Source organism: Pleurodeles waltl, chromosome 1_2 (assembly GCF_031143425.1).
Source record: "Pleurodeles waltl isolate 20211129_DDA chromosome 1_2, aPleWal1.hap1.20221129, whole genome shotgun sequence".
Classification (NCBI taxonomy): Eukaryota; Metazoa; Chordata; class Amphibia; order Caudata; family Salamandridae; genus Pleurodeles; species Pleurodeles waltl.
In genome coordinates this window covers 1,298,328,571-1,298,346,784 of record NC_090437.1, presented here as the reverse complement: position 1 = coordinate 1,298,346,784, position 18,214 = coordinate 1,298,328,571, and the positions used below count along the sequence as shown (strand labels likewise).

The 18,214-nt window shown below is 48.8% G+C and overlaps 1 protein-coding gene across 4 annotated transcripts in view; it reads right to left on the bottom strand.

Annotated features, from left to right (window-relative positions):
- The window catches only part of LOC138250501 (uncharacterized), a 328,067-nt gene that overhangs the window by 95,593 nt on the left and 214,260 nt on the right, over window positions 1-18,214 (bottom strand). For 2 of the 4 annotated variants that reach the window (XM_069205460.1, XM_069205468.1), the window contains one exon: window positions 16,756-16,896. In XM_069205460.1, the coding sequence (XP_069061561.1) occupies window positions 16,756-16,896 (141 nt within the window). Of the gene's footprint in view, window positions 1-16,755; window positions 16,900-18,214 lie in introns of all 4 variants that reach the window. The other 2 variants (XM_069205442.1, XM_069205451.1) reach the window with 1 other exon arrangement.

Below are 18,214 nucleotides of genomic sequence, written 5' to 3'. Positions count from 1 at the left end.
TCCACAGCACCATAATGGCTACACTGAAAACTGAGAAGTTTGGTATCAAACTTCTCAGCACAATAAATGCACACTGATGCCAGTGTACATTTTATTGTAAAATACACCACAGAGGGCACCTTAGAGGTGCCCCCTGAAACCTAACAGACTATCTGTGTAGGCTGACTGGTTCCAGCAGCCTGCCACACTAGAGACATGTTGCTGGCCCCATGGGGAGAGTGCCTTTGTCACTCTGAGGCCAGTAACAAAGCCTGCACTGAGTGGAGATGCTAACACCTCCCCCAGGCAGGAGCTGTAACACCTGGCGGTGAGCCTCAAAGGCTCACCCCTTTGTCACAGCACCGGACACTCCAGCTTAGTGGAGTTGCCCGCCCCCTCCGGCCACGGCCCCCACTTTTGGCGGCAAGGCTGGAGGAAACCAAGAAAACTACAAGGAGGAGTCACTGGCCAGTCAGGACAGCCCCTAAGGTGTCCTGAGCTGGAGCAGGTTTCTTTGGAAGGCAGGAGACAGGCCGGTAGGACTGGGGCCAAAGCAGTTGGTGTCTTCTGTTCTTCCTCTGCAGGGGTTTTTCAGCTCAGCAGTCGTCTTCTTCTTGTAGTTTCAGGAATCTAAATTCTTAGGTTCAGGGGAGCCCTTAAATACTAAATTTAAGGGTGTGTTTAGGTCTGGGGGGTTAGTAGCCAATGGCTACTAGCCCGGAGGGTGGGTACACCCTCTTTGTGCCTCCTCCCAAGGGGAGGGGGTCACATTCCTATCCCTATTGGGGGAATCCTCCATCTGCAAGATGGAGGATTTCTAAAAGTTAGTCACCTCAGCTCAGGACACCTTAGGGGCTGTCCTGACTGGCCAGTGACTCCCCCTTGTTTTTCTCATTATCTCTCCTGGACTTGCCGCCAAAAGTGGGGGCTGTGTCCAGGGGGCGGGCATCTCCACTAGCTGGAGTGCCCTGGGGCATTGTAACACGAAGCTTGAGCCTTTGAAGCTCACTGCTAGGTGTTACAGTTCCTGCAGGGGGGGGGGGGGGGGGGGGGATGTGTGAAGCACCTCCACCCAGAGCAGGCTTTGTTTCTGTCCTCAGAGGGCACAAAGGCTCTCACCGCATGAGGTCAGAAACTCGTCTCTCAGCAGCAGGCTGGCACAGACCAGTCAGTCCTGCACTGAACAATTGGGTAAATTACAGGGGGCATCTCTAAGATGCCCTCTGTGTGCATTTTTTAATAAATCCAACACTGGCATCAGTGTGGGTTTATTATTCTGAGAAGTTTGATACTAAACTTCCCAGTATTCAGTGTAGCCATTATGGAGCTGTGGAGTTCGTTTTGGACAGACTCCCAGCCCATATACTCTTATGGCTACCCTGCACTTACAATGTCTAAGGTTTTGCTTAGACACTGTAGGGGCATAGTGCTCATGCACCTATGCCCTCACCTGTGGTATAGTGCACCCTGCCTTAGGGCTTTAAGGCCTGCTAGAGGGGTGACTTACCTATGCCATAGGCAGTGTGAGGTTGGCATGGCACCCTGAGGGGAGTGCCATGTTGACTTAGTCTTTTTCTCCCCACCAGCACACACAAGCTGGCAAGCAGTGTGTGTGCTGGGTGAGGGGTCCCTAGGGTGGCATAAGACATGCTGCAGCCCTTCGAGTCCTTCCCTGGCATCAGGGCCCTTGGTACCAGGGGTACCACTTACAAGGGACTTACCTGGGTGCCAGGGTTGTGCCAATTGTGGAGACACTGGTACATTTTAGGTGAAAGAACACTGGTGCTGGGGCCTGGTTAGCAGGGTCCCAGCACACTTCTCAGTCAAGTCAGCATCAGTATCAGGCAAAAAGTAGGGGGTAACTGCAACAGGGAGCCATTTCTTTACACCTTCCATCTTGGTAAAGTGAATACTTTTAAAGAAGGGCAATCAGAACAAATCACAGTGTTTTAACTAGCATAAATGCAGAATGAAGAGTTTTCTACCTATACATTTCTACCAGTAAACTCTGAAGTTGTAATTTGTTCATTAAGTTTCAGAGTCGTATATGAAATTCGAAGGGCCGGTTTTAATCCTCTCAACATTTATAAACAACCAGCCTGAAAAGAAACTAAGATGTTTGGACGGGACAACAGTTAAGTAGATACATTGTGCACCCGATTTGCATACTTTTTCAGATTTTGTAGGACTGCTTCAATCTTATTCCAAGATAATTTGTCTACTGCGACAAACAATTTGGAAACATTAAAATGAAATCACATTAAACAACTGGCCTGCCACACAGCCAAAATGATTCAAAATCAATCAGAATAAATGGTCAATGGCCTCTAGAAGAATGCACATAAATCAAATTGTTTCACAATTTAGCTTGCTGGTAAATCAAGTAGATCGAAAACAATATATGGTATATGCCAGTGGAATTAATGCAACACTAAATTTTAGGTATACTTAAGAAAAAGGCACGTTCATAAATTAGTACACTGAAATGGTCAAATTCTGTGTTTTTAAAGTACTGACGGTGGATGGTAAAGTGTCAGCTGAAGCAGAAAATAAGCAAGTTCCGTCAAACCACCACTGTCTTCTGGGAACTTTCTCACAAGAGACTGAAAAAAAGAACTGTCCTTAAGTAGCACAGAGCTTTTTCTCATGTTTTGTCAATGTTGGCCTATCAGGCTTAGCATTTTCTCCTAATGTTAGATGGGTACTCAGCATTTTACATTGTAGATGCTTCAAAGCAGTCTTGAGACAAGGTTTTTTTGGGAGATTGGCTACATTTTGGAAGATTTTTGGTTTGGCGAAGGCTTCGTAAGGGGACTGCACACCATATCAACAAGCATCACACTAGTGAAAATATAGACAAATGTTTGGATATGTGTTCCACATGTCCACACAAGCAGCGTTTAAGTACTGCAATGTTTATGGATATCAATTAAGATTAAGCAGGCCTAAGGGGTCTCAAAGAACGAGTATTAGAATAAGCCAAGGAAAACAATACTAATTGTGAATTGATGCACAATAAGCCCACTTAAGGTGATATGAACGGAAAACATGGTATAATTCATATATCCAGATATGCTGATCGGAATATGCTATTTAGTACTAAAAAGTAATAGATTCATATACTATGTAATGACTACGCAACATTATAGATTATGAATAGTGAACCATCAAGATGGAAATATGTAAAGAAATGGCTCCTTGTTGCAGTTACCCCCCACTTTTTGCCTGATGCTGACTTGACTGAGAAGTGTGCTGGGACCCTGCTAACCAGGCCCCAGCACCAGTGTTCTTTCACCTAAAATGTACCATTGTCTCCACAATTGGCACAACCCTGGCACCCATGTAAGTCCCTTGTAACTGGTACCCCTGGTACCAAGGGCCCTGATGCCAGGGAAGGTCTCTAAGGGATGCAGCATGTCTTATGCCACCCTAGGGACCCCTCACTGAGCACAGACACACTGCTTGCCAGCTTGTGTGTGCTGATTGGGAGAAAATGAGTAAGTCGACATGGCACTCCCCTCAGGGTGCCATGCCAACCTCACACTGCATGTGGCATAGGTAAGTCACCCCTCTAGTAGGCCTTCCGCCCCTAAGGCAGGGTGCACTATACCACAGGTGAGGGGATAGGTGCATGAGCACTATGCCCCTACAGTGTCTAAGCAGAACCTTAGACATTGTAAGTGCAGGGTAGCCATAAGAGTATATGGTCTGTGAGTTTGTCAATCACGAACTCCACAGCTCCATAATGGCTACACTGAATACTGGGAAGTTTGGTATCAATCTTCTCAGAATAATAAACCCACACCGATGCCAGTGTTGGATTTATTAAAACATGCACACAGAGGGCATCTTAGAGATGCCCCCTGTATTTTACCCAATTGTTCAGTGCAGGACTGACTGGTCTGTGCCAGCCTGCTGCTGAGAGATGAGTGTCTGACCCCATGTGATGAGGGCCTTTGTGCTCTCTGGGGACCGAAACAAAAGCCTGCTCTGGGCGGAGATGCTTCACACCTCCCCCCTGCAGGAACTATAACACCTAGCAGTGAGCCTCAAAGGCTCAGGCTTAGTGTTACAATGCCCCAGGGCACTCCAGCTAGTGGAGATGCCCGCCCCCTGGACACAGCCCCCACGTTTGGCGGCAAGTCCAGGAGAGATAATGAGAAAAACAAGGAGGAGTTACCCACCAGTCAGGACAGCCCCTAAGGTGTCCTGAGCTGAGGTGACCCCTGCCTTTAGAAATCCTCCATCTTGATTTTGGAGGATTCCCTCAATAGGAATAAGGATGTGCCCCCTCTCTCCTCAGGGAGGAGGCACAAAGAGGGTGTAGCCACCCTCAAGGACAGTAGCCATTGGCTACTGCCCTCCCAGACCTAAACACACCCCCTAAATTCAGTATTTAGGGGCTCCCCAGAACATAGGAAACTAGATTCCTGCAACCTAAGAAGAAGAGGACTGCTGAGCTGAAAAACCCTGCAAAGAAGACAGACACCCCAACTGCTTTGGCCCCAGCTCTACCGGCCTGTCTCTCCCCCCCCCCCCCCCTTCTAAAGACACTGCTCCAGCGACGCTTTCCACAGGGACCAACGACCTCTGAAGACTCAGAGGACTGCCCTGCATCTAGAAGGACCAAGAACTCCCGAGGACAGCGGCTCTGTTCACCAAAGACTGCAACTTTGCAACAAAGAAGCAACTTTGAAACAACAAGCGTTTCCCTCCGGAAGCGTGAGACTTGGCACTCTGCACCCGACGCCCCCGGCTCGACTTGTGTTGAACAATCACTTCAGGGAGGACTCCCGGCGACTGCGAGACCGTGAGTAGCCAGAGTTGACCCCCCTGAGCCCCCACAGCGACGCCTGCAGAGGGAATCCCGAGGCTCCCCCTGACCGCCTGCTTCAAAGACCCGACACCTGGTAAAGGCACTGCATCCGCAGCCCCCAGGACCTGAAGGATCCGACCTCCAGTGTAGGAGCGACCCCCAGGTGGCCCTCTCCCTTGCCCAGGTGGTGGCTTCCCCGAGGAGCCCCCCCCCCCCCCGCTTGCCTGCTTCGCTGAAGAGACCCCTGGGTCTCCCATTGAATCCTATTGCAAACCCGACGCCTGTTTGCACTCTGCACCCGGCCGCCCCCGTGCCGCTGAGGGTGTACTTTCTGTGTGAACTTGTGTCCCCCCGGTGCCCTACAAAACCCCCCTGGTCTGCCCTCCGAAGACGCGGGTACTTACCTGCTGGCAGACTGGAACCGGGGCACCACCTTCTCCATTGAAGCCTATGCGTTTTGGGCACAACTTTGACCTCTGCACCTGACCGGCCCTGAGCTGCTGGTGTGGTAACTTTGGGGTTGCTCTGAACCCCCAACGGTGGGCTACCTTGGTCACAAACTTGAACCCCGTAGGTGGTTTACTTACCTGCAAAAACTAACAAACACTTAACTCCCCCAGGAACTGTTGAAAATTGCACTTTGTCTAGTTTTAAAATAGCTATATGTCATTTATGTGAAAACTGTATATGCTATTTTGCTAATTCAAAGTTCCTAAAGTACTTACCTGCAATACCTTTCATTTGAAGTATTACATGTAAATCTTGAACCTGTGGTTCTTAAAATAAAGAAAATATATTTTTCTATACAAAACCCTACTGGCCTGGAATTGTCTCTGAATGTGTGTTCTTCATTTATTGCCTGTGTGTGTACATCAAATGCTTAACACTACTCCTTTGATAAGCCTACTGGCTCAACCACACTACCACAAAATACAGCATTAGTATTCTCATTTTGCCACTATCTTACCTCTAAGGGGAACCCTTGGACTCTGTGCATGCTATTTCTTACTTTGAAATAGTGCATACAGAGCCAACTTCCTACAAAATAGGAAAGGTAAAAAACAAAGAACAGACCCAACGACAAGACAGAGACCCAACGACAAGACAGAGACCCACAGAGAGTACAACATTCACTGAGCACAAATCATACCCGATCATACTTTATCAACATTCACTTTCCAGTACATACATTTATAACACTGCAAAGAATAACAAGTGTCACATCTAACTGCCCTGTGTGCTTCTTTATTTTCAAAGAAACTACTTTTGAGGCACAACGAGGACCTTGAAGAGATCTGTAAGATGGCAAATATAAAACCAGCAGTATTAGTGTAAGGAAATGCCTCCTTGGCATGGTTGCCCCCTGACTTTTTGCCTTTGCTGATGCTATGTTTACAATTGAAAGTGTGCTGAGGCCTGCTAACCAGGCCCCAGCACCAGTGTTCTTTCCCTAACCTGTACTTTTGTATCCACAATTGGCAGACCCTGGCATCCAGATAAGTCCCTTGTAACTGGTACTTCTAGTACCAAGGGCCCTGATGCCAAGGAAGGTCTCTAAGGGATGCAGCATGTCTTATGCCACCCTGGAGACCTCTCACTCAGCACAGACACACTGCTTGCCAGCTTGTGTGTGCTAGTGAGGACAAAACGAGTAAGTCGACATGGCACTCCCCTCAGGGTGCCATGCCAGCCTCTCACTGCCTATGCAGTATAGGTAAGACACCCCTCTAGCAGGCCTTACAGCCCTAAGGCAGGGTGCACTATACCATAGGTGAGGGTACCAGTGCATGAGCATGGTGCCCCTACAGTGTCTAAACAAAACCTTAGACATTGTAAGTGCAGGGTAGCCATAAGAGTATATGGTCTGGGAGTCTGTCAAACACGAACTCCACAGCACCATAATGGCTACACTGAAAACTGGGAAGTTTGGTATCAAACTTCTCAGCACAATAAATGCACACTGATGCCAGTGTACATTTTATTGTAAAATACACCACAGAGGGCACCTTAGAGGTGCCCCCTGAAACTTAACCGACTGTCTGTGTAGGCTGACTAGTTCCAGCAGCCTGCCACACCAGAGACATGTTGCTGGCCCCATGGGGAGAGTGCCTTTGTCACTCTGAGGCCAGTAACAAAGCCTGCACTGGGTGGAGATGCTAACACCTCCCCCAGGCAGGAGCTGTGACACCTGGCGGTGAGCCTCAAAGGCTCACCCCTTTGTCACAGCCCAGCAGGGCACTCCAGCTTAGTGGAGTTGCCCGCCCCCTCCGGCCACGGCCCCCACTTTTGGCGGCAAGGCTGGAGGGAACAAAGAAAGCAACAAGGAGGAGTCACTGGCCAGTCAGGACAGCCCCTAAGGTGTCCTGAGCTGAGGTGACTCTGACTTTTAGAAATCCTCCATCTTGCAGATGGAGGATTCCCCCAATAGGGTTAGGATTGTGACCCCCTCCCCTTGGGAGGAGGCACAAAGAGGGTGTACCCACCCTCAGGGCTAGTAGCCATTGGCTACTAACCCCCCCAGACCTAAACACGCCCTTAAATTTAGTATTTAAGGGCTTCCCTGAACCTAAGAATTTAGATTCCTGCAACTACAAGAAGAAGGACTGCCTAGCTGAAAACCCCTGCAGAGGAAGACCAGAAGACGACTACTGCCTTGGCTCCAGAAACTCACCGGCCTGTCTCCTGCCTTCCAAAGATCCTGCTCCAGCGACGCCTTCCAAAGGGACCAGCGACCTCGACATCCTCTGAGGACTGCCCCTGCTTCGAAAAGACAAGAAACTCCCGAGGACAGCGGACCTGCTCCAAGAAAGGCTGCAACTTTGTTTCCAGCAGCTTTAAAGAACCCTGCAAGCTCCCCGCAAAAGGCGTGAGACTTGCAACACTGCACCCGGCGACCCCGACTCGGCTGGTGGCGATCCAACACCTCAGGAGGGACCCCAGGACTACTCTAAGACTGTGAGTACAAAAACCTGTCCCCCCTGAGCCCCCACAGCGCCGCCTGCAGAGGGAATCCCGAGGCTTCCCCTGACCGCGACTCTTTGAAACCAAAGTCCCGACACCTGGGAGAGACCCTGCACCCGCAGCCCCCAGGACCTGAAGGACCGGACTTTCACTGGAGGAGTGACCCCCAGGAGTCCCTCTCCCTTGCCCAAGTGGAGGTTTCCCCGAGGAACCCCCCCCTTGCCTGCCTGCAGCGCTAAAGAGATCCCTAGATCTCCCATTGACTTCCATTACAAACCCGACGCTGGTTTCTACACTGCACCCGGCCGCCCCCGCGCTGCTGAGGGTGAAATTTCTGTGTGGACTTGTGTCCCCCCCGGTGCCCTACAAAACCCCCCTGGTCTGCCCTCCGAAGACGCGGGTACTTACCTGCAAGCAGACCGGAACCGGGGCACCCCCTCCTCTCCATTCTAGCCTATGTGTTTTGGGCACCACTTTGAACTCTGCACCTGACCGGCCCTGAGCTGCTGGTGTGGTGACTTTGGGGTTGCTCTGAACCCCCAACGGTGGGCTACCTTGGACCAAGAACTGAACCCTGTAAGTGTCTTACTTACCTGGTAAAACTAACAAATACTTACCTCCCCTAGGAACTGTGGAAATTGCACTAAGTGTCCACTTTTAAAACAGCTATTTGTGAATAACTTGAAAAGGATACATGCAATTTTGATGATTTGAAGTTCCTAAAGTACTTACCTGCAATACCTTTCGAATGAGCTATTACATGTAGAATTTGAACCTGTGGTTCTTAAAATAAACTAAGAAAAGATATTTTTCTATATAAAAACCTATTGGCTGGATTTGTCTCTGAGTGTGTGTACCTCATTTATTGTCTATGTGTATGTACAACAAATGCTTAACACTACTCCTTGGATAAGCCTACTGCTCGACCACACTACCACAAAATAGAGCATTAGTATTATCTCTTTTTACCACTATTTTACCTCTAAGGGGAACCCTTGGACTCTGTGCATGCTATTCCTTACTTTGAAATAGCACATACAGAGCCAACTTCCTACATTGGTGGATCAGCGGTGGGGTACAAGACTTTGCATTTGCTGGACTACTCAGCCAATACCTGATCACACGACAAATTCCAAAATTGTCATTAGAAATTGATTTTTGCAATTTGAAAAGTTTTCTAAATTCTTAAAAGACCTGCTAGGGCCTTGTGTTAGATCCTGTTTAGCATTTCTTTTAGAGTTTAAAAGTTTGTAAAAGTTTGAATTAGATTCTAGAACCAGTTTTAGTTTCTTAAAAAGTATTCCAACTTTTAGAAGCATAATGTCTAGCACAGATGTGAATGTGGTGGAACTCGACACCACACCTTACCTCCATCTACAGATGAGAGAGCTAAGGTCACTCTGTAAACTAAAGAAAATAGCAATGGGCCCCAAACCTACCAAAGTACAGCTCCAGGAGCTTTTGGCAGAGTTTGAAAAGGCCAACCCCTCTGAGGATGGCAACTCAGAGGATGAAGATAGTGACTTGGAGGGAAATTCCCCCCCTCCAGTCCTACTTAGGGAGAGCAGGGCTTCTCAAGCCCTGACTCCACAAATAATAGTCAGAGATGCTGGTTCCCTCACAGGAGGGACCAACAACTCTGAAATCACTGAGGATAACTCCAGTGAAGAGGACATCCAGTTAGCCAGGATGGCCAAAAGATTGGCTTTGGAAAGACAGATCCTAGCCATAGAGAGGGAAAGACAAGAGATGGGCCTAGGACCCATCAATGGTGGCAGCAACATAAATAGGGTCAGAGATTCTCCTGACATGTTGAAAATCCCCAAAGGGATTGTAACTAAATATGAAGATGGTGATGACATCACCAAATGGTTCACAGCTTTTGAGAGGGCTTGTGTAACCAGAAAAGTGAACAGATCTCACTGGGGTGCTCTCCTTTGGGAAATGTTCACAGGAAAGTGTAGGGATAGACTCCTCACACTCTCTGGACAAGATGCAGAATCTTATGACCTCATGAAGGGTACCCTGATTGAGGGCTTTGGATTCTCCACTGAGGAGTACAGGATTAGGTTCAGGGGGGCTCAAAAATCCTCGAGCCAGACCTGGGTTGACTTTGTTGACTACTCAGTGAAAACACTAGATGGTTGGATTCAAGGCAGTGGTGTAAGTAATTATGATGGGCTGTACAATTTATTTGTGAAAGAACACCTGTTAAGTAATTGTTTCAATGATAAACTGCATCAGCATCTGGTAGACCTAGGACCAATTTCTCCCCAAGAATTGGGAAAGAAGGCGGACCATTGGGTCAAGACAAGGGTGTCCAAGACTTCAACAGGGGGTGACCAAAAGAAAGGGGTCACGAAGACTCCCCAGCAGAAGGGTGATGAGACAACCAAAACTAAAAATAGTAAAGAGTCTTCTACAGGCCCCCAAAAACCTGCACAGGAGGGTGGGCCCAGAGCCTCTTCACAAAACAATGGGTACAAGGGTAAAAACTTTGATCCCAAAAAGGCCTGGTGTCATAGCTGTAAACAGCATGGACACCAAACTGGAGACAAGGCCTGTCCCAAGAAAGGTTCCACTCCAAACTCCCATCCAGGTAACACTGGTATGGCTAGTCTCCAAGTGGGATCAACAGTGTGCCCAGAGCAAATCAGGGTCCACACTGAAGCTACTCTAGTTTCTGAGGGTGGGGTGGATTTAGCCACACTAGCTGTCTGGCCGCCTAACATGCAAAAATACAGACAGCAACTCTTAATTAATGGGACTAGAATAGAGGGCCTGAGGGATACAGGTGCCAGTGTCACCATGGTGACAGAGAAACTGGTTTCCCCTGGCCAATACCTGACTGGAAAAACTTACACAGTCACCAACGCTGACAATCAGAGAAAAGTACATCCCATGGCAATGGTTACTTTAGAATGGGGAGGGGTCAATGGCCTGAAACAGGTGGTGGTCTCCTCAAATATCCCAGTGGACTGTCTGCTTGGAAATGACCTGGAGTCCTCAGCATGGGCTGAGGTAGAGCTAAAAACCCATGCAGCCATGCTGGGTATCCCTGAACTGGTGTGTGTGAAAACGAGAGCACAGTGCAAGGCACAGGGTGAAAAAGTAGAGCTGGAGTCTGGAAAAATGGCCCAGCCTACCAAGAGAACAGGAAAGTCAGTTGGGAAACCAACTGCAACACAGCAAAAGAAAGGGAACCTCTCTTCTCAGGAAGAAGTTCTGCCCTCTGAGGGAACTGAGCCTTTGGAACTTGAACCTTATCAGGTTGAGCTCTTAGGCCCAGGGGGACCCTCAAGGGAAGAGCTGTGTAAGGGACAAGAAACCTGTCCCTCTCTTGAAGGCCTTAGGCAGCAAGCTGCTGAAGAGTCCAAAGGCAAGAAAAATGGAACACATAGGGTCTATTGGGAGGATGGGCTCCTGTACACTGAGGCCAGAGACCCCAAACCTGGTGCCACTAGGAGAGTGGTAGTGCCTCAGCTGTTCAGAGAGTTCATCCTAACATTGGCCCATGACATTCCCCTTGCTGGACATTTGGGACAAACCAAGACGTGGGAGAGGTTAGTCAACCACTTCTACTGGCCCAATATGTCCAACATGGTTAAGGAGTTTTGCCTCTCCTGCCCCACCTGTCAAGCCAGTGGTAAGACAGGTGGGCATCCAAAGGCCCCCCTCATTCCACTTCCTGTGGTGGGGGTGCCCTTTGAAAGAGTGGGTGTGGACATAGTTGGTCCACTGGAACCTCCCACAGCCTCAGGAAATATGTATATCCTGGTAGTAGTGGATCATGCTACCAGGTATCCTGAAGCTATTCCCCTTAGGTCGACTACTGCCCCTGCAGTAGCCAAGGCCCTCATTGGTATCTTTACCAGAGTGGGTTTCCCTAAGGAGGTGGTGTCTGACAGAGGTACCAACTTCATGTCAGCATACCTAAAGCACATGTGGAATGAGTGTGGAGTGACTTATAAATTCACTACACCTTACCATCCACAAACTAATGGCTTAGTTGAGAGATTCAACAAGACATTAAAGGGCATGATCATGGGGCTCCCAGAAAAACTCAAAAGGAGATGGGATGTCCTCCTGCCATGTCTGCTTTTCGCTTACAGGGAGGTACCACAGAAGGGAGTAGGGTTCTCACCCTTTGAACTTCTGTTTGGTCATCCTGTAAGGGGACCACTTGCCCTTGTTAAAGAAGGCTGGGAGAGACCTCTCCATGAGCCTAAACAGGACATAGTGGACTATGTACTTGGCCTTCGCTCTAGAATGGCAGAGTATATGGAAAAGGCAACCAAAAACCTTGAGGCCAGCCAACAACTCCAGAAGTTTTGGTATGACCAAAAGGCTGCACTGGTTGAGTTCCAACCAGGGCAGAAAGTCTGGGTTCTGGAGCCTGTGGCTCCCAGGGCACTCCAGGACAAATGGAGTGGCCCTTACCCAGTGCTAGAGAGGAAGAGTCAGGTCACCTACCTGGTGGACCTGGGCACAAGCAGGAGCCCCAAGAGGGTGATCCATGTGAACCGCCTTAAGCTCTTCCATGACAGGGCTGATGTGAATCTGTTAATGGTAACAGATGAGGATCAGGAGGCAGAGAGTGAACCTCTCCCTGATCTTCTGTCATCAGACCCAAAAGATGGCACAGTAGATGGAGTGATCTACTCAGACACCCTCTCTGGCCAACAGCAGGCTGATTGTAGGAGAGTCCTACAACAGTTTCCTGAGCTTTTCTCCCTAACCCCTGGTCAGACACACCTGTGTACCCATGATGTGGACACAGGAGACAGCATGCCTGTCAAGAACAAAATCTTCAGACAGTCTGACCATGTTAGGGAAAGCATCAAGATGGAAGTCCACAAGATGCTGGAATTGGGAGTGATTGAGCGCTCTGACAGCCCCTGGGCTAGCCCAGTGGTCTTAGTCCCCAAACCTCACACCAAAGATGGAAAGAAAGAGATGAGGTTTTGTGTGGACTACAGAGGGCTCAATTCTGTCACCAAGACAGATGCCCATCCAATTCCAAGAGCTGATGAGCTCATTGATAAGTTAGGTGCCGCCAAATTTCTAAGTACCTTTGACTTGACAGCAGGGTACTGGCAAATAAAAATGGCACCTGGAGCAAAAGAAAAGACAGCATTCTCCACACCTGATGGGCATTATCAGTTTACTGTTATGCCCTTTGGTTTAAAGAATGCCCCTGCCACCTTCCAAAGGTTGGTGAATCAAGTCCTTGCTGGCTTGGAGTCCTTTAGCACAGCTTATCTTGATGATATTGCTGTCTTTAGCTCCACCTGGCAGGATCACCTGGTCCACCTGAAGAAGGTTTTGAGGGCTCTGCAATCTGCAGGCCTCTCTATCAAGGCATCCAAATGCCAGATAGGGCAGGGAACTGTGGTTTACTTGGGCCACCTTGTAGGTGGAGGCCAAGTTCAGCCACTCCAACCCAAGATCCAGACCATTCTGGACTGGGTAGCTCCAAAAACCCAGACTCAAGTCAGGGCATTCCTTGGCTTGACTGGGTACTACAGGAGGTTTGTGAAGGGATATGGATCCATTGTGACAGCCCTCACTGAGCTCACCTCCAAGAAAATGCCCAAGAAAGTGAACTGGACTGTGGACTGCCAACAGGCCTTTGACACCCTGAAACAAGCAATGTGCTCAGCACCAGTTCTCAAAGCTCCAGATTATTCTAAGCAGTTCATTGTGCAGACTGATGCCTCTGAACATGGGATAGGGGCAGTTTTGTCCCAAACAAATGATGATGGCCTTGACCAGCCTGTTGCTTTCATTAGCAGGAGGTTACTCCCCAGGGAGCAGCGTTGGAGTGCCATTGAGAGGGAGGCCTTTGCTGTGGTTTGGTCCCTGAAGAAGCTGAGACCATACCTCTTTGGGACTCACTTCCTAGTTCAAACTGACCACAGACCTCTCAAATGGCTGATGCAAATGAAAGGTGAAAATCCTAAACTGTTGAGGTGGTCCATCTCCCTACAGGGAATGGACTTTATAGTGGAACACAGACCTGGGACTGCCCATGCCAATGCAGATGGCCTTTCCAGGTTCTTCCACTTAGAAAATGAAGACTCTCTTGGGAAAGGTTAGTCTCATCCTCTTTCGTTTGGGGGGGGGTTGTGTAAGGAAATGCCTCCTTGGCATGGTTGCCCCCTGACTTTTTGCCTTTGCTGATGCTATGTTTACAATTGAAAGTGTGCTGAGGCCTGCTAACCAGGCCCCAGCACCAGTGTTCTTTCCCTAACCTGTACTTTTGTATCCACAATTGGCAGACCCTGGCATCCAGATAAGTCCCTTGTAACTGGTACTTCTAGTACCAAGGGCCCTGATGCCAAGGAAGGTCTCTAAGGGATGCAGCATGTCTTATGCCACCCTGGAGACCTCTCACTCAGCACAGACACACTGCTTGCCAGCTTGTGTGTGCTAGTGAGGACAAAACGAGTAAGTCGACATGGCACTCCCCTCAGGGTGCCATGCCAGCCTCTCACTGCCTATGCAGTATAGGTAAGACACCCCTCTAGCAGGCCTTACAGCCCTAAGGCAGGGTGCACTATACCATAGGTGAGGGTACCAGTGCATGAGCATGGTGCCCCTACAGTGTCTAAACAAAACCTTAGACATTGTAAGTGCAGGGTAGCCATAAGAGTATATGGTCTGGGAGTCTGTCAAACACGAACTCCACAGCACCATAATGGCTACACTGAAAACTGGGAAGTTTGGTATCAAACTTCTCAGCACAATAAATGCACACTGATGCCAGTGTACATTTTATTGTAAAATACACCACAGAGGGCACCTTAGAGGTGCCCCCTGAAACTTAACCGACTGTCTGTGTAGGCTGACTAGTTCCAGCAGCCTGCCACACCAGAGACATGTTGCTGGCCCCATGGGGAGAGTGCCTTTGTCACTCTGAGGCCAGTAACAAAGCCTGCACTGGGTGGAGATGCTAACACCTCCCCCAGGCAGGAGCTGTGACACCTGGCGGTGAGCCTCAAAGGCTCACCCCTTTGTCACAGCCCAGCAGGGCACTCCAGCTTAGTGGAGTTGCCCGCCCCCTCCGGCCACGGCCCCCACTTTTGGCGGCAAGGCTGGAGGGAACAAAGAAAGCAACAAGGAGGAGTCACTGGCCAGTCAGGACAGCCCCTAAGGTGTCCTGAGCTGAGGTGACTCTGACTTTTAGAAATCCTCCATCTTGCAGATGGAGGATTCCCCCAATAGGGTTAGGATTGTGACCCCCTCCCCTTGGGAGGAGGCACAAAGAGGGTGTACCCACCCTCAGGGCTAGTAGCCATTGGCTACTAACCCCCCCAGACCTAAACACGCCCTTAAATTTAGTATTTAAGGGCTTCCCTGAACCTAAGAATTTAGATTCCTGCAACTACAAGAAGAAGGACTGCCTAGCTGAAAACCCCTGCAGAGGAAGACCAGAAGACGACTACTGCCTTGGCTCCAGAAACTCACCGGCCTGTCTCCTGCCTTCCAAAGATCCTGCTCCAGCGACGCCTTCCAAAGGGACCAGCGACCTCGACATCCTCTGAGGACTGCCCCTGCTTCGAAAAGACAAGAAACTCCCGAGGACAGCGGACCTGCTCCAAGAAAGGCTGCAACTTTGTTTCCAGCAGCTTTAAAGAACCCTGCAAGCTCCCCGCAAAAGGCGTGAGACTTGCAACACTGCACCCGGCGACCCCGACTCGGCTGGTGGCGATCCAACACCTCAGGAGGGACCCCAGGACTACTCTAAGACTGTGAGTACAAAAACCTGTCCCCCCTGAGCCCCCACAGCGCCGCCTGCAGAGGGAATCCCGAGGCTTCCCCTGACCGCGACTCTTTGAAACCAAAGTCCCGACACCTGGGAGAGACCCTGCACCCGCAGCCCCCAGGACCTGAAGGACCGGACTTTCACTGGAGGAGTGACCCCCAGGAGTCCCTCTCCCTTGCCCAAGTGGAGGTTTCCCCGAGGAACCCCCCCCTTGCCTGCCTGCAGCGCTAAAGAGATCCCTAGATCTCCCATTGACTTCCATTACAAACCCGACGCTGGTTTCTACACTGCACCCGGCCGCCCCCGCGCTGCTGAGGGTGAAATTTCTGTGTGGACTTGTGTCCCCCCCGGTGCCCTACAAAACCCCCCTGGTCTGCCCTCCGAAGACGCGGGTACTTACCTGCAAGCAGACCGGAACCGGGGCACCCCCTCCTCTCCATTCTAGCCTATGTGTTTTGGGCACCACTTTGAACTCTGCACCTGACCGGCCCTGAGCTGCTGGTGTGGTGACTTTGGGGTTGCTCTGAACCCCCAACGGTGGGCTACCTTGGACCAAGAACTGAACCCTGTAAGTGTCTTACTTACCTGGTAAAACTAACAAATACTTACCTCCCCTAGGAACTGTGGAAATTGCACTAAGTGTCCACTTTTAAAACAGCTATTTGTGAATAACTTGAAAAGGATACATGCAATTTTGATGATTTGAAGTTCCTAAAGTACTTACCTGCAATACCTTTCGAATGAGCTATTACATGTAGAATTTGAACCTGTGGTTCTTAAAATAAACTAAGAAAAGATATTTTTCTATATAAAAACCTATTGGCTGGATTTGTCTCTGAGTGTGTGTACCTCATTTATTGTCTATGTGTATGTACAACAAATGCTTAACACTACTCCTTGGATAAGCCTACTGCTCGACCACACTACCACAAAATAGAGCATTAGTATTATCTCTTTTTACCACTATTTTACCTCTAAGGGGAACCCTTGGACTCTGTGCATGCTATTCCTTACTTTGAAATAGCACATACAGAGCCAACTTCCTACAATTAGCACATGGTATCAGATAGGATTGTCGCCAGAAACCTTGTCGCAAAACCTTTTTTAAAAAGCTATTGTACAGTATCACCTCAAAAACGCAACAATGTGAGTGGCAGTGGATGGAGAGTAGCACTATAAAGGGTATCATACTACAATGTCAGATCCCTCAATGACTCACATTTCATCTTACCTAAGATACAAGGGACTCCTAGAGCGGCTTCTAAAATCGATGGGACTCCTCGACCGGATATAGGCTGGAGAAAGGGATCTCAAACTGGATCGTCTGTAAGTTTCAGGAGTGTAATCACGAGACTCATAAGGTCTTTCTAATCTGCTGAGAAAACAGTAAAAGTTTTAATTTATTTATAATTTCAAATTAGAACTTTACATAGGTTTACATAAGCTTCTGTCACACATGAAACCAGTCACTGAAAAGGTTACTTACTGCACACAACAATGAAAACATCTTAATATTGACCCTAGTTCTCAGTCCTAATTTCAAAATATTTGTATTGAGGTAAATGCAGTGATAGGTTGGCACCCGCTAACATCTCATGATTACCACCAAACATTAAGCAACAGTGTAAGGAAATGCCTTCCTGGCATGGTTACCCCCTGACTTTTTGCCTTTGCTGATGGTAAGTTTTGATTTGAAAGTGTGCTGAGGCCTGCTAACCAGGCCCCAGCACCAGTGTTCTTTCCCTAACCTGTACCTTTGTTTCTACAATTGGCACACCCTGGCATCCAGGTAAGTCCCTTGTAACTGGTACCCCTGGTACCAAGGGCCCTGATGCCAGGGAAGGTCTCTAAGGGATGCAGCATGTCTTATGCCACCCTGGGGACCCCTCACTCAGCACAGACACACTGCTTGTCAGCTTGTGTGTGCTAGTGGGGATAAAAAGACTAAGTCGACATGGCACTCCCCTCAGGGTGCCATGCCAACCTCACACTGCCTACAGCTATAGATAAGTCACCCCTCTAGCAGACCTTACAGCCCTAAGGCAGGGTGCACTATAACATAGGTGAGGGCATAAGTGCATGAGCACTATGCCCCTACAGTGTCTAAGCAAAATCTTAGACATTGTAAGTGCAGGGTAGCCATAAGAGTATATGGTCTGGGAGTCTGTCAAACACGAACTCCACAGCACCATAATGGCTACACTGAAAACTGGGAAGTTTGGTATCAAACTTCTCAGCACAATAAATGCACACTGATGCAAGTGTACATTTTATTGTAACATACACCCCAGAGGGCACCTTAGAGGTGCCCCCTGTAGGAGGCTGGCCTGGCTTGTAGTGGGTACCAAGGGGTACTTACACTCTGTACCAGGTCCAGTTATCCCTTATTAGTGTAGAAGAGGTGTTTCTAGCAGCTTAGGCTGATAGAAGGTAGCTATAGCAGAGCAGCTTAGGCTGAACTAGGAGACATGCAAACCTCCTACTATACCACTGGTGTCATATGAAGATTATCATAAGAAAACAATACACAGATATACTAAAAATAAAGGTACTTTATTTTTATGACAATATGGCAAAAGTATCTCAGTGAGTACCCTCAGTATGAGGATGCCAAATACAGGGAGTGCAGAATTATTAGGCAAGTTGTATTTTTGAGGATTAATTTTATTATTGAACAACAACCATGTTCT